This window comes from Festucalex cinctus, chromosome 7 (assembly GCF_051991245.1).
Source record: "Festucalex cinctus isolate MCC-2025b chromosome 7, RoL_Fcin_1.0, whole genome shotgun sequence".
In the NCBI taxonomy this organism is placed as follows: Eukaryota; Metazoa; Chordata; class Actinopteri; order Syngnathiformes; family Syngnathidae; genus Festucalex; species Festucalex cinctus.
In genome coordinates, this window is record NC_135417.1 from 4,986,571 (window position 1) to 5,000,443 (window position 13,873).

The 13,873-nt window shown below is 39.9% G+C and overlaps 2 protein-coding genes across 5 annotated transcripts; both read left to right on the top strand.

Moving 5' to 3' along the window:
- Positions 1-36: 36 nt before the first annotated feature.
- wdtc1 (WD and tetratricopeptide repeats 1) lies at positions 37-9,265 on the top strand. Of its 4 annotated transcripts, XM_077528285.1 has the most exons (17): positions 37-143; positions 214-268; positions 668-808; positions 1,301-1,384; positions 2,051-2,097; positions 2,181-2,292; positions 3,111-3,298; positions 3,413-3,595; positions 3,699-3,793; positions 3,886-4,001; positions 4,089-4,164; positions 5,014-5,110; positions 5,303-5,482; positions 5,596-5,828; positions 6,487-6,655; positions 6,824-7,016; positions 8,053-9,265. In XM_077528285.1, the coding sequence occupies exons 3-17, from the start codon at positions 761-763 to the stop codon at positions 8,248-8,250; spliced, it is 2,019 nt and encodes a 672-aa protein (XP_077384411.1). In that variant the 5' UTR covers positions 37-143; positions 214-268; positions 668-760; the 3' UTR covers positions 8,251-9,265. The 4 variants fall into 4 exon arrangements, with proteins under 4 accessions (XP_077384411.1, XP_077384410.1, XP_077384412.1 ...); XM_077528284.1 differs by having other exon boundaries at positions 100-268; XM_077528286.1 differs by lacking the exons at positions 37-143; positions 214-268; positions 668-808; positions 1,301-1,384 and having other exon boundaries at positions 2,053-2,097; positions 2,181-3,140; positions 3,227-3,298.
- Positions 9,266-9,997: 732 nt separating this feature from the next.
- Positions 9,998-13,789, top strand: tmem222a (transmembrane protein 222a). The gene is made up of 6 exons (XM_077528294.1): positions 9,998-10,329; positions 10,528-10,612; positions 10,742-10,773; positions 10,854-10,950; positions 11,042-11,172; positions 13,235-13,789. Exons 1-6 carry the CDS (start codon positions 10,238-10,240, stop codon positions 13,320-13,322), a joined length of 525 nt encoding a protein of 174 aa, XP_077384420.1. The 5' UTR covers positions 9,998-10,237; the 3' UTR covers positions 13,323-13,789.
- The last annotated feature ends 84 nt before the right edge of the window (positions 13,790-13,873 follow it).

A 13,873-nucleotide genomic window follows, 5' to 3' on the forward strand; every position in this document is an offset into this window, starting at 1 on the left:
TGTAAATACAGGTGTTTTTAATACCACATCGGCTAGCTTATTAAAAGTATATTTTAATCAAATTTTACACAATAAAATGGACCGGAAGTGAGTGTCTGAAGTAGCGGAAGTAACTTATGTTGTGTTCATTGACACAGTGCACGGTGGGAGTGTTTTGTGTTTGAGAGATAATGGTGGAAATATGTGATTTATAACGTTTTTGTATGTCGACAGTTATCAACAGTTGACTTTCTGGTCGAGGGAAGATAGCGAGCTTGCTTACGCAATCGTAAGTCGTCATCAAACGGTTGCAACTATCAGTGTTACTTGCTGGTGACGTTTTGTTTCGCTAACGGCTAACGAAATAAGCTAACGCAATTTGTTGAACGACACCCATTTTCAAAACCCGGCAGCTCAAATTGTGACATATTCAGTAAGGCGAGTGCAATCTCAATGTTTAAAATTGTGTTGATGATGTGGGGAGTGGATTTTAGGACGATCAGAGTGCTGCATTAGCTGAACAGCTAAGGCGATCGGGCAAATAAACTCGTCTCGTTGACGCGAGCAAGTCCCACGGGATTTGCCACTCTCTAAAGTCTGTCAGCTTGCGCTTTAAGTAATAAGCCAAACAATGATGTATTTATGTGTGTATTCAGCTAACCTGCCCGAATGATTGATGTCTTTGCAGTATAGACATTCAAGAACTAAGGACTACAGCTGTCATCTTGGTGAGATCTGGATCCTCCTGCCCAACCTCTAATTTTTGTTTTGTGTTGAAGTCATGAATAACGTCAACATCACCCGAGATATCCTGCACAGGCAGATCCGGGTGAGTAATCTAGTGATAATTCAGAAATAGAAAATGCTGAAGACTTCAGAGAAATGCTGTTAGATCTTAAAGGAATACTTTACTTATTTAGCCTTTTTTTGGCAGCCAAACATTAATATTTTGCCTTTAATATGATATTTTTTATTATTATTATTATTTATCATGTACAATGAGTACCTTTAAAAATACATTTTACAACTTGCTGTCGACTGAAAATGACATTACATGGGCTCAGGTAACCAATCACAGCTCTGCTTGTGAATGTCACATACCAAACCTAGAAAACAGGTAGAGCTGTGATTGATTATCTGAGCCCTTGTGATGTCATTTTCAGTCGACAGCAAGTTGCAAAATGTGTTTTTAAAGGTACTAATTTTACTTGAAAAACAATGAACGTATCAAGTTAATTATAGACAAAATATTAACTTTTTATTGCTATAATGGGCTAAATAAGTGAAGTATCGCTTTAATGTTTTGTTGTTGTGAATACAGGAAAAGAGAACATCAGGTTTTCAAAGGTTCTATCATGTGACTGATCCCTTCATCAAGAGACTCGGCTTGGAAGCTGAGCTTCAGGTCAGTCGCAACAAGCGCTTGAGGCATGTGTCAAACCACATAAATATAAATACCTGGGGGTAATGGTGCACTAATCTACAGTACCTTGGTTTTCACATTCGGCACTGTAATGGTACAAAGTCCTAAAACATCTATAGAGATCTGTAACAGTTATAGATTATAACTGTTATAGATCTAAAAGATCTATAACATCTAAATGAAACAATAGCATAAATATTTTCTTTTTAAGAAAGTGCAACATAAATATTTCTTCAGTCATCAATAATAATAATGGTGAATTGTTTTTAAGCATAGCAGATATTAAAAGGAGTGTATGATGTCTCCAGGGTGTTCAATGTTCAGAGTGGCAAGATACAGAAGGGTGTGCCTCTGGTAGAGTTGAATTATTTATTGTGGGCTGCAACATCACAAACACAAAGTGGAGTAATCAAAGCATCACCATCATGCGTCTCATATAATATCATTGATTTGTTAAATAACATATCAACGTTAAATAACTTTTGATGATTATTTTTATGACTGACTTTGAACATAAGTCAAGGAAAAATGTTGTCATACTTGCACGGCCACATAAAATGTTGGGCCGTGAGCACCCCCTGTGCATCAGCAGTTGCGAGTGCAAGACTGACCGTTTATTTTACTACTGTTCTGTGTGTGTTTGTGTAGGGCCACACAGGCTGCGTGAACTGTTTGGAATGGAATGAACATGGAGAGTAAGCAAGAACTCGCTCTGGATTACACCAAAAACACTGAAAATGTCAGTTTGCTAAGCAAATTCTTATTTTGCCTTTGTCAGTCTGCTGGCCTCGGGCTCGGATGATCAACACGCTATCGTCTGGGATCCGTTCCGACTCAAAAAGCTTACCACTATGCACACAGGCCATGCAGCAAACATATTTTCTGTTAAGGTAAGCGTGGTGTGATGAGAGTTTCAGTCAATGACGTGGGGAAGTTGGTGGCTTGTAATGGGAGGAGGGTTGTTCTTTGAAGTGGACATCATTTGTAATGTCTGACTACATGTGATCCAAATAATTCAGTCATACTTCAGAGCCAAGCATGTGACTCTTTAAAAATGAATGCATAAATGACCAAACTGTACTTAAATCATACTCCAAGTATAAATCTGGTGACCTCACCGTGTTTTTTTCCTGCACTGAACGTCTTGTACATCAGGTGGCGCTGTTTGACCATGTATGAAGTGGCAGGTAATCGCTAGCAAACATTTGCTCATTAAATCTGGTGGCTCATGTTTAGTTTGCTCTGAGATGAATTTACAGAAGGACCTGCATTAATCATAGAACGTAATGAAAATCTTGGCAAATAATAGGATGCAGTGTGCATATTCAAGTTGTTCTTGTAATAACCTAGCCAGGTATTCTAGTCTAGCTTGAGCAGTGACAATACTTGTGCAATAGAGCAAATCCCACTTGACTGGAGAATGTGAAGAATAACACACAGCACCTTTTTAAAATAACTGTCATGTTAAATACATCATTTATTTGTTTTATTCGAGTAACATAAATCACATCACCTGACATAATGTATGGAAGTAGAATATTTTTATAGAGTACATTCCACAGAACAGCAGTGACTGCATGATAGTGAAGAATATGATAAGTTATTATACTATATAAATATATAAAATGTGCAAAGGCATAAACCAAGTAAAACAACAAATGAACTTGTCTACACGTCTGTCGTTTGTCATGTTTGCTTCTCCACACAGTTTCTCCCTCACTCCGGAGACAGAATTTTGGTAACTGGCGCTGCGGACACTAAGGTCCACGTGCATGACCTGACAGTGAAGGAAACCATCCATATGTTTTCTGATCATACCAACAGGGTCAAACGTATCGCCACAGCGCCCATGTGGCCCAACACTTTCTGGAGCGCTGCAGAAGATGGCATCATCAGGTAAGAACGCTCCAAATTACGTATTTGGTTCTGTCGATTCGGCGGCGATCATATGCTGATTTGTTTGTTTTTTAAACCACAATGCGTATGCTCACTTGTCATTTGCACATTCAGACAATACGACTTGCGTGAGAGCAGTAAACGCTCCGAGGTGTTGATTGACCTAACAAAGTTCTGTGGTCAGCTGGTGGAGGCCAAGTGTTTGGCTGTCAATCCACGGGACAACAACTACATGGCCGTTGGGGCCAACGGTCCCTTTGTACGTCTCTATGATATTCGAATGATTCACAACTGCAGGTGGGTTAGCGCCCGCTGCTCTAATGTGCCATCACACATCCACCGCTTCATATATGAGATCACAACTTGGGTGTAAAACCTTTTCACCTCCCTCCCTAAACAGAAAATCATTAAACCGATTCAAGCCATCTGCTGTGCGCACATTCTTGGAAAGTCAGAATCCCATCCCCGACAGAGCTGTGCAGTATTACGTTGCAGGTACTGAATTGTCATTGATCAATCACTTGACTTGACTGTCGTGGATATTAGTGGCATAAAATCCCCTCTCTGCTCTCTCCCCTCTTGTTCAGGCCACCTGCCAGCGAAATTGGTAGACTACAATAACCGCTTGAGGGTCTTGGTGGCAACTTATGTCACTTTCAGTCCAGATGGAACTGAGTTACTTGTCAACATAGGCGGGGAACAGGTAGAGCCGCTCTACTTGGGACATAGTCAGAAATCCGTCCTGAAAATCTAACGTTTGTTGTTGTGTGTGTTCTGTACTGTTCTCTAGGTTTATCTATTTGACTTGACATGTAAAGAAAGGCCATACACATTGCTGCTTCCACAAATTTGCGAGTCACCAATAGGTGGGTCTGTGTTACATGTGGAGCATTACACATTTATTCATCACCAGTCAAAAATAAGAGAAAACAACAACCTCGTTAAAGTTAAATAGTGAGCACTTCCAACCAGAAATTTTAGGTTTGCTCACATTTTAAATTACGCACTGAGCTTTTCTGAGAAGTTAGTTGTTGTTACTTGTTCCAACCAGTTCTTGCTCATCACTTATTAGCCATTCCAGCGAGTTGTTGCTAGCCGCTCCAGATAATTCTTGCTAGCCGCTCTTGTTAGCTACAAGATGGTTTTTGCTAGCGGCTCTTGTTAGCCACAAGATGGTTTTTGCTAGCCGCTCTTGTTAGCCACAAGATGGTTTTTGCTAGCCACTCTTGTTAGCCACAAGATGGTTTTTGCTAGCCACTTTTGTTAGCCACAAGATGGTTCTTGCTAGCCACTCTTGTTAGCCACAAGATGATTCTTGCTAGCCGCTCTTGTTAGCCACTCCTGCTAGTTCTTGCTAGCTGTTCTTGTGAGGCGTTCCAATGAGTTCTTGCTAGCCGTTCTTGTTCGGCATTCAAATGACCTTTTCATGAAACCTAACCAAGCCATTTTAGACAATCCTACGCTTCCAACGTTGTAAGAACAAATTGGGGAAGGTCCTTTTCTGTTCCAATATAATAAGTAGAGTCCATAAGGACACACATGGATGAGTATTGTGCAAGAACTTCAGAGATGTGGGCTCAACTCTATCAAATATTTTTGCATTTTTCTGTATGGGTGTTCTGAAAATTTTAAGTTCTGAAATTTTAGTTTTAATGTCATACATTAAGTAAGCTGAATGTAATGTAATGTATTGTTTGTGATACTTTGTATTCTAGAAGATGTACTGGACGGGATGACAACCAATGGGGTCGCCAATGGAATTCATTTGCCAGCCAGCCATATTCGATTGAGCCAAAGCAAGATGCAACTTAGGTAAATATCAACATTGTCTATTTGACTTCTACACTTTCATTGTTTTTGTAGTTAGCCTTCTTTTCACAGCAAAGTATTTCATAAAAACATACCATAAATGATTGTTTTTAGAAGCATGTCCTCTTACAAGAAAGAGAATGTAAACTTGGCACATCCACTGTTGATATACTGCATGGTCTTTCTGCCTGTCAGCCTTGGCAGCTCCACTGATCTTCCTCCACATTTGGAAAAGATCAAACAACAAGCCAATGACGCATTTGCGCGACAGCATTGGACGCAGGCCATCCAACTGTATAGTTTAGGAATTCATCATTCCAGCTCCAACGCCATGCTCTACGGAAACCGGGCTGCAGCCTACATGAAGCGGAAATGGTAGGTGTCATTTTAGCTTAATATGTGATGCCATATCTTCTATTCAGAACCATCTTCACTGGGCAAATACACAAGGAATTTGTCTCCGTTTTGTGTGTTTGTAAACGTTGCAGGGATGGAGACCACTATGACGCACTCAAGGACTGTCTGAAGGCACTGACTCTAAACCCGGAACATCTGAAGGCTCATTTCAGGCTCGCACGGTGTCTCTTTGAGCTCAAGTATGTGCATGAAGCACAAGTCTGCCTCAATGATTTCAAAGGAAAGTTTCCAGAGCAAGCGCACAGCAGTGCTTGTGACGCGTTGGATAAAGATATCAAGGCCTTCTTCTCACAGAAGGATTCAGGTGGGCATAATGGCTGAAGCGCCTCAATGCTGTCTATTGTTAAAGATGAAGTCACCCTTCAACATTTCTTGACAATATTATGTTAAATGTGACCTCGCGAGTGTAAACATGACATTCTGATTAATATTATATTTGTCGAATATGAGTTATGAAGCAAAATCTAGACAATTTTATCCATCTCAGGGGGCGGCCATTTTGCCACTTACTGTCAACTGAAGATGACATCACAGATGCTCAGGCAACGACCAATCACAGCTCACCTGTTTTCTGAAGCTGAACTGTGATTGGTTGTTGCCTGAGACATTAGCAACAGTGATGTCATTTTCACTCGACAGCAAGTGGCAAAATGGCCGCCTTCTGATAGTGATAAAAACTTGCTGTTTAGCTCATATTCCACTAAAATAATATTACCCAGAATACCATATTTAGACTACTGTGGCCGCATTCAACATATTATTGTCAAGAAATTTATTTTGGGTTGACTTCAATAAAGCATAAAACTCTGCTAATGTCAATCTTAATTTGGTTCCAAACCTTTCATCTCCTGTGTCTGTCAAAATTTCAAGTTGTGTACTGTTATTGATTTTATTTTCCATATAAGTACAAATGTAATGTTTTTTCTAGTGTTTCCGTGCGTTTATTTTTATTCTGTCGCCAGGAGATGATAAAAAGTCCAACAGCTCCATCCGATTCCATTCTTTTAATCGTAAGGAGCCTATCCCGGAGGATGAGGTGGTTTTTAGAGAGCGAAGCATGGACTACAAGCACAGATATTGTGGTCACTGCAACACCACCACAGATATTAAAGAAGCCAACTTCTTTGGAAGGTCAGTGATGAGAGCGCACTTGGCCACTCACTAGCAGTGCAGATAAAACAATAAGCAACTCTTTCAAAAGGACAGTGGCTTATTTTAGTTTTTCATAGAAAGATATCAAACCGTTACTCTATTTCCAAGTTTATAGGATCAGTCTGACTGTAAATCTTTCTGATGCAGCAAAGGCCAGTACATCGTCAGTGGTTCAGACGATGGCTCTTTCTTTATCTGGGAAAAGGAGACAACAAATCTGGTGCGTATCATGCAGGGGGACGAGTCCATAGTCAACTGTTTGCAGCCCCACCCCAGCTACTGCTTCCTGGCCTCCAGTGGGATTGACCCTGTGGTGCGATTATGGAATCCCAGACCAGAGGTAAGCAACTTGTGTTTGCGTTAATACATGCAAGTTTTACTTTATTGATGTTTACATACAGACTCCCAACTCAGTTGAGGGACACCCAGAGCCTGGACTCTTTTAAATCAGGCTTGAAAACCTTTTTATTTAGACAGGCCTATGATATTTAATTGAGAATCCGATTTTATTCTATTTTCTTTTTATGTTATTTTATTTTCTGTTAGCACTTTGAGATCATGCTGATGAAAAGTGCATTACAAATTGAATTTATTCTTCTTCTTATTATTATTATTGTTTACATAAGTAGATCAGTGTAAGCTGTTTGGCACTTTTTATATGGTAGCAGTGCACACACAAATTTGGTAATTTAGGCAATGTAACAAATGTTTTTAAAAAAAAAAGTGAAAATGTAATATATAGTACTAACCTACAATTAATGTAGTAGCAAAATCATATTTAATTGCTTGGACATCATTTGTTATGTCGTGCAAAAAAAAAAAAAGTGTTTCGACAAATTTGTGCAAAATGAATTTACATGTATAACTTAAGGTGTTCCACTAGGTTCAATTCTGGGGCCTCTGCTGAAACAGCGGTGGTTGTTTTAAGCGCTCTATAATTATAGAGTTGAGTTGAGTGATCAGCGTCCTAACTGCATGATATGCAATGCCAAGTTGAGCAATTCTAGTACAGCACAATTAGCTATCGAGCAAAACTAAACACTTTTTAATTCAAGGTGATGTGAGCCATGATTGATGAAAAGGCTTCTCTAAACATTTATATGGGGGTATTAAATACTCATAGTAAATATTAATAATGTACACTATATATTAGTATGAAAAAATACTTCTAGGCAAGAAATATAAAACAATCAAATCAACAGAAATATCAAAAACTGATACAACTGAAAACCGAGAACCGCTTGTACTCTGTTGTGCTGCTCATCATACAAGTGGAATAAACTTGCTTTCCAATATGATAAAATACAGTATCTACAGTACTGTATGAGTTCTATTTTATATCTCCATCACCCATTTATCCCTGTGTTCCCTCCCAGACCGAGAGTGAAAACGGGCGTGTGGTCGAGGACATGGAAGGAGCAGCTCAGGCCAACCAGCGGCGAATGAACACGGATCCACTGGAGGTTATGCTGCTCAACATGGGCTATCGTATCACAGGATTACACGGCGTCGGCCCGGAAGGGTCTGATGACGAGGACAGCTCGGATGGACAAGTGCAATGTAGACCGAGCTAAGGCGAGCCGATGGCCATTCTGTAGAATGGAAGTAGTAAACAAACAACGTGCTGTGCCCGTTTCTGTTTTGAGCCCTAATTTGCCCTCCTTTCCGTCAGACAGACCAGAGTTTCATGTCACATCTCAACACTATGCATTGCCCTCATCGTACAAGGGCTGGTGGGGATCTCTGCAGGAGGTGCAAGCGTGGAGAGGACCTTAACTACACTTTAGCCTCTCATCCTACTCATTGTTGCCTGGCCGACACGTTGCACATCACTCCCACAGTTTGTCACACGGAAGGACAAGTTGGGCACTTCTCCCTCAGGTTTATGTTGGGTATCAAAAGTGAAGTGCTCACTGACCTATTTTCAGGTCAATGTGGCCCTGAAGCGGCAGTGACCTTGGAGGATCATGTCACAGGTGAAAGTGCTTTGCTGCATCTCCTGTCTGCTCTTAGAAAAGATGCACACCCCTTTCTTGTTGTTTGGAGTCTTGACTTTTCAGTTGGAGTTCATGAAGCTTGGAGTCAAATGTCATGCCTCGTGAAAGTTGCATGTTGCAAGGATATGGATGAGCTTTGTTCAGCTTACAAGCCTGGGGATTTAAAAAAATAAAATAAAATATTCTGCCAAAGTTTGCCCTCCATCAGTCAAATGGCCAAGGATTTGTGTTTGTTAATCCCGAAAATGGGATGTTTCAGCCAGAGACAGACTGGTAATTATCTGTTAATTGGTTAATTTTCCATTTTAAGTCCTCTTGATTTCAAATACATTTAGTGTGAAAATGTTTTGTTTGTTTGTTTTAAGTTGCACACATGGTAAGTTTGAGGATATAAGTATGCACCAAGTATTTGGTAACAACTGCTGTGTGTCGCTAGCACTCATCCTTGGGTACTTTACACTTCAATGCCCATAAAGTGAATAAATGTTAATGGAAAAGTAGGCTTCCATGTGTTTCACTTTGTTCACTGATTTCAGTTGTTTCTCTTGGTTGTTGAAAAACAAACTTTATATAATAAAGTAACAGAACACTTGCTGGTGTGTTTCTGTCTTGTATCTACATGTTGAATTGTTTGTGATTACAAAGAGAAGAGAGTAACAACATATGCACAGTACCATTGAAAATAAATTAGGTTAGCAGAGATGTACTGAATGTGAGGCCATGGTATGAACTATCTGGTATTATGCTCATATATCAGTTACATATCTGCTTTTGCTGACTATGAGGCAATTTGTGCGCGCAGTAAATCACCATTAAGGCAACTCGTGTCATATATTGTACGATAACGAGGTGACCCAGCTTCAGTGGAGTTTACAGTGATAAAGCTCACAGCTAGGCTATGTGACTGATGAACAGACCTCAAAAGTAACACAAGTCGGTTTTCATGAATCAGTTGTATTCAGCCCCAAAGCTCCTCCTGGGGCCTTTGGAAAATTCTACACCTTTCAGCAGCGTATTTTTCTATCTAGGCGAGGTTCTGTGGTATGAACATGTAATTCCTCCAAAAGTTCACAGTTCTAAGTGGCACAATGGCTGCGCCCTGAGATGGCTAAAACAGGTGGATTTTGATGCTAATTAATATTTCAAATACTCAATATGAATCAGAATATCATGCTTACACTCGATGATGGCTTGGCAAAGCTAGCTGTAACAAGATTTGTTCTGACCAACCAATCACGGGCCGAAAACGAACAGTACAGAGCCCACGCCAGCTCCAGAAACATTTGGGTGCAGTATTTTCTTTAAACAATGAAGTGGCCTTTGTAACGACACATATAAAAGCCTTAATCTAATTATGAAAGGTAATAAATTATAACGTTATTGTAAGTGTATCCATAAGTTTGCTATGGAAACAGCGCAATCCTTTCAAAAAGCTTATTTTAGCCGTGCGCGGTGCTGCGTTCACTGACTGTTGATCCGTCCACGGTGAGGCGACAACGAGCTGCCTGCATGGTTGCCTGCTGCACATCAACGTCATCGTCAACCTGTCAGAGGTCGAGTATTGATGGCGGATGTGGACGACGTCGACATGAAGAAGAACTATGAGCACGTCCGCTACCCTTACTGCATTGTCTGGACTCCGATTCCTATTTTATCGTAAGAAGCTAACGCTCGAGCTGTTGCTAGCTTTCACTGTTTGGCTACGTCGAATACATGATTTCATTTAGCAGCGGTCATTAAGTTTTTGTTTTTTTACTCTCACGGCCCCTCATTGTTTTGCTGCTCTATGAGATGAACAAACATAATGTTTACAATCGGTGTTTACGAGAAATATTGTCTGTTTTCATGCTGCAGGTGGGTGCTGCCTTTCATTGGTCACATGGGAATATGCACCTCTTCCGGAATCATAAGAGATTTTGCAGGATCTTATTTTGTCTCGGTTAGTATCGTTGATCTATCCGTGCCATAAAGGAGTATAAATAATATTTGCATCGTCTATGTAAATTGTAATTAATCGTGTATTTTTATTTTCTAAGACTTCATATTCTGAATGTTTTCCATTTTCCAGGAGGACAATATGGGCTTCGGTAAACCAACAAAGTAAGTAATCAAACTGAAAAGCTGTTCGGATATTAATACTAATAGTGGCCACAAATAAATTAAATGTTCCTATACTTTAGGTATTGGAAGCTTGATGTGGACAAAGTGCGTGGCAATGGTGCTGCAACATGGGACGAAGCAGTACATGATGCATCTGAGGAATACAAAGGCAGGCAGGTAAGAAAAAAATATTCTTGACTTTTACTCATAATTTCTAAAGCATACCGGTAAGTATAATTTTCATAACTATTTTTTGTTTTTGTAATAGCACAACCTGTGTTTTGATAACTGCCATTCCCACGTCGCCATGGCCCTCAACCTCATGCGCTATGACAACAGCTCCTCTTGGAACATGGTCAAATTGTGCTTTGGATCTCTGATTCATAGCAAATATGTGAGGTAAGCACTCAAAACATCCATTATCTGAACCGCTTATCCCCATGAGGGTCGCGGGCATGCTGGAGTTTCTCCTAGCTGTCTTTGCACTTTTTTTTTACCAACAATAATTCATCTGCACCAGAGTTGACTTGCAAATGGACTGACACTACCCAATAAATATGATTATGATATGTATCTCACTACATGAGTGTATTACGATTCAAGGACAGTTCAGTTCGAGAGACTATATGATCCAATGAGTTTTTTGTTGTTGTTTTTCAATATGAATGAACATGTCAGGATTGTTAAATGTGGCATTTGCTTTAATGATCCTGTATAGCTTGGTAGATTTGCTGCCAATTCCATATAACATTTACAAGAGTGCCACCTATTCGATGTATGTATGTTACTAATGTGTCTACGGAGCGCATTCAGTGGGAAAAGTTACTTCCCTCGAACATTTCAAAATAATACAATTTAGGTGATGACATGAAACTGTAATATTTTTGCTCACGGTTATCAGAATCTGAGACTGACCCATATACACCCAAACTCGCCCAATTTTATCAATCAAATTTACATTTTTTCAGTAGTCGAAAAGTGTGATTGACAAATTTGACTTGGCTTCAGCAGTCCTACTTTTCACTTCCTTGTTTGTTTCATTGTGCGTCACCAACAGGTTTGTAGTTTTTCTTGCCGTTATTATTCAGCGGTTAACCTATTTTTATGATGGTGTCAAATGTTCAATTGTTACTCACAACATTGCCTTAAAGTTGGTAAAGGTTAAAGAGAGTACAGTTTGACAGATTATCGAGAATGACAATATTTCTTATGGAAAAATTCAACAAAGTCTTTGTTCAAATTCGGAGGTTCCATTTAAACAATATTAGGGATGCACAATAATATCGGTGGCCGATTAATTATCGACCAATTTGACGGCATACAGACAAAACAGATAATAAAGAAATCTGCCGATAATTATCAGCAATTATAGACCAATTTGATATCATACATTAAACCAGAAAATAAAGAAATGCATTGATAATAATAGACATGCCATGTTGGCCCATCCGTTGTATTTGTGGCTCAAGTTGTGCCCAAAACTTCAACCCCTCCCCTCTCCTATGGTGGTGTTGCATATTTGTGATGTCATGATGCGCGCAACCTCATATTGACGGTACATCATGGTGACATGGCAGTCGCCAGTGTGGGCTTTCTTTACTGTGTCTCTCGCAGTTTTTTGTTGCATTTTTAAAAATTTAAATTTAAATGATGACATCAATAAAATCCTCTCCTCACCCTCTCTTTTTATTTGGTTTTTCACGCCCCTAGTTCCCTAGTTACATATGAGTTCCAACCCTTAAAATGCAAATGCAAAACATAGTTGGAACACAGTGTTGAGTGCAAGATTGCTGAGTACGTATGGTTAAGTTTGCAATCATTTGACTTATAGGAGGACTCGGAAGTATATTTGTATTTAAGTTAATTTTGCAAACAATTATCGGCTTACTTCGACATCGGCACTTTCTAAATTATTCGGTTAATGGTATCTGTTGAAAATAGTATCGTGCATCCCTAAAAAATAGTCAAGTCTAAGCTCTATTTCACCATGTGTATTGTGTACTTTGGAGTCAGGGCAGGTTTAAGTATATCACAAGCATGCACACAATGTGCATTGTCCGCCCCTCTGTCCCATACAGACATATGGCATAGAGTCGCCCCCTCATTATTCTGCGTTGACCCACATAGGGGATGCTGGCGTCACAGTTTGTGCTGCCTGCGCACATCCACTCCCACGCCACAGGAGTCTGTTTAACACAGGGGGAGTCGTGCAATTCATCACTGACAGAAGCGCTCCCCCGACGTGCTACCGCTGGAGGTCACCTCTCCGCTGGGGCTCCCTGGGCTAGCTTGGTGGGGGGGAAGGACAGTAGGACAACGAGCATGGGGCTGTGGGAGAAAAGACATCGGGCCATGTCCTTGTCTCTCCGCGATACAGGAGGGAAAAGGGGGGTTGCACAATATACAAGTTGTGGTTGACAAGCCCTCTATAACGTTCTTTACCTTCTTTTGTATCCTTCAGCTGGCCCGCGTTCTTCAAGACTTGGCTGCCCTTCGTCATGCTCTGCGTCGCCCTCACCACGTTCGTCCTAATATTCAACCTTAACTAATACACACAATTGTTCACTATTCTTTGACACGCCCCATTTTTGATTGAGACATTGTTAGCAGTGCTATACTCGTATTAGGTATGCAGAAGTTGTGTTTTTATTAAGCGCATTTTGCATTGTTTTCTGATCAAGCTCTTGTAATAACTTAGACTGATGCTGTGATGAGTTTCGAGTGTATTTTTCATGACAGTGATGAAAGTGTTGCCAGACTGGCTAATGTACGTTTTAGTGATGAAAAATGGAAATGACAATGTGAATCACACCGCAATGTCAATGCTGAAAGTAGTCATCAATTATTCAAGAGATTAAGTGGTACAAAGGCAGAATGATGTACGCGTAGGAGGAAAAATGACCCTGAGTGGATAAATGTTTTTTTTTTTTTTTACACGTTTTGCTATAGCTGTATTTTTCTCCTTAGAAACTGTACGGCTTTATTAAAGAATGTAATTTTTGCATCAAACAATCAATATTATACTGTGTTAATGCATCAATATCACTATAATGTTCCTTGTCGACATAAAAACATATCAGAATAATGAATGTATAAGATC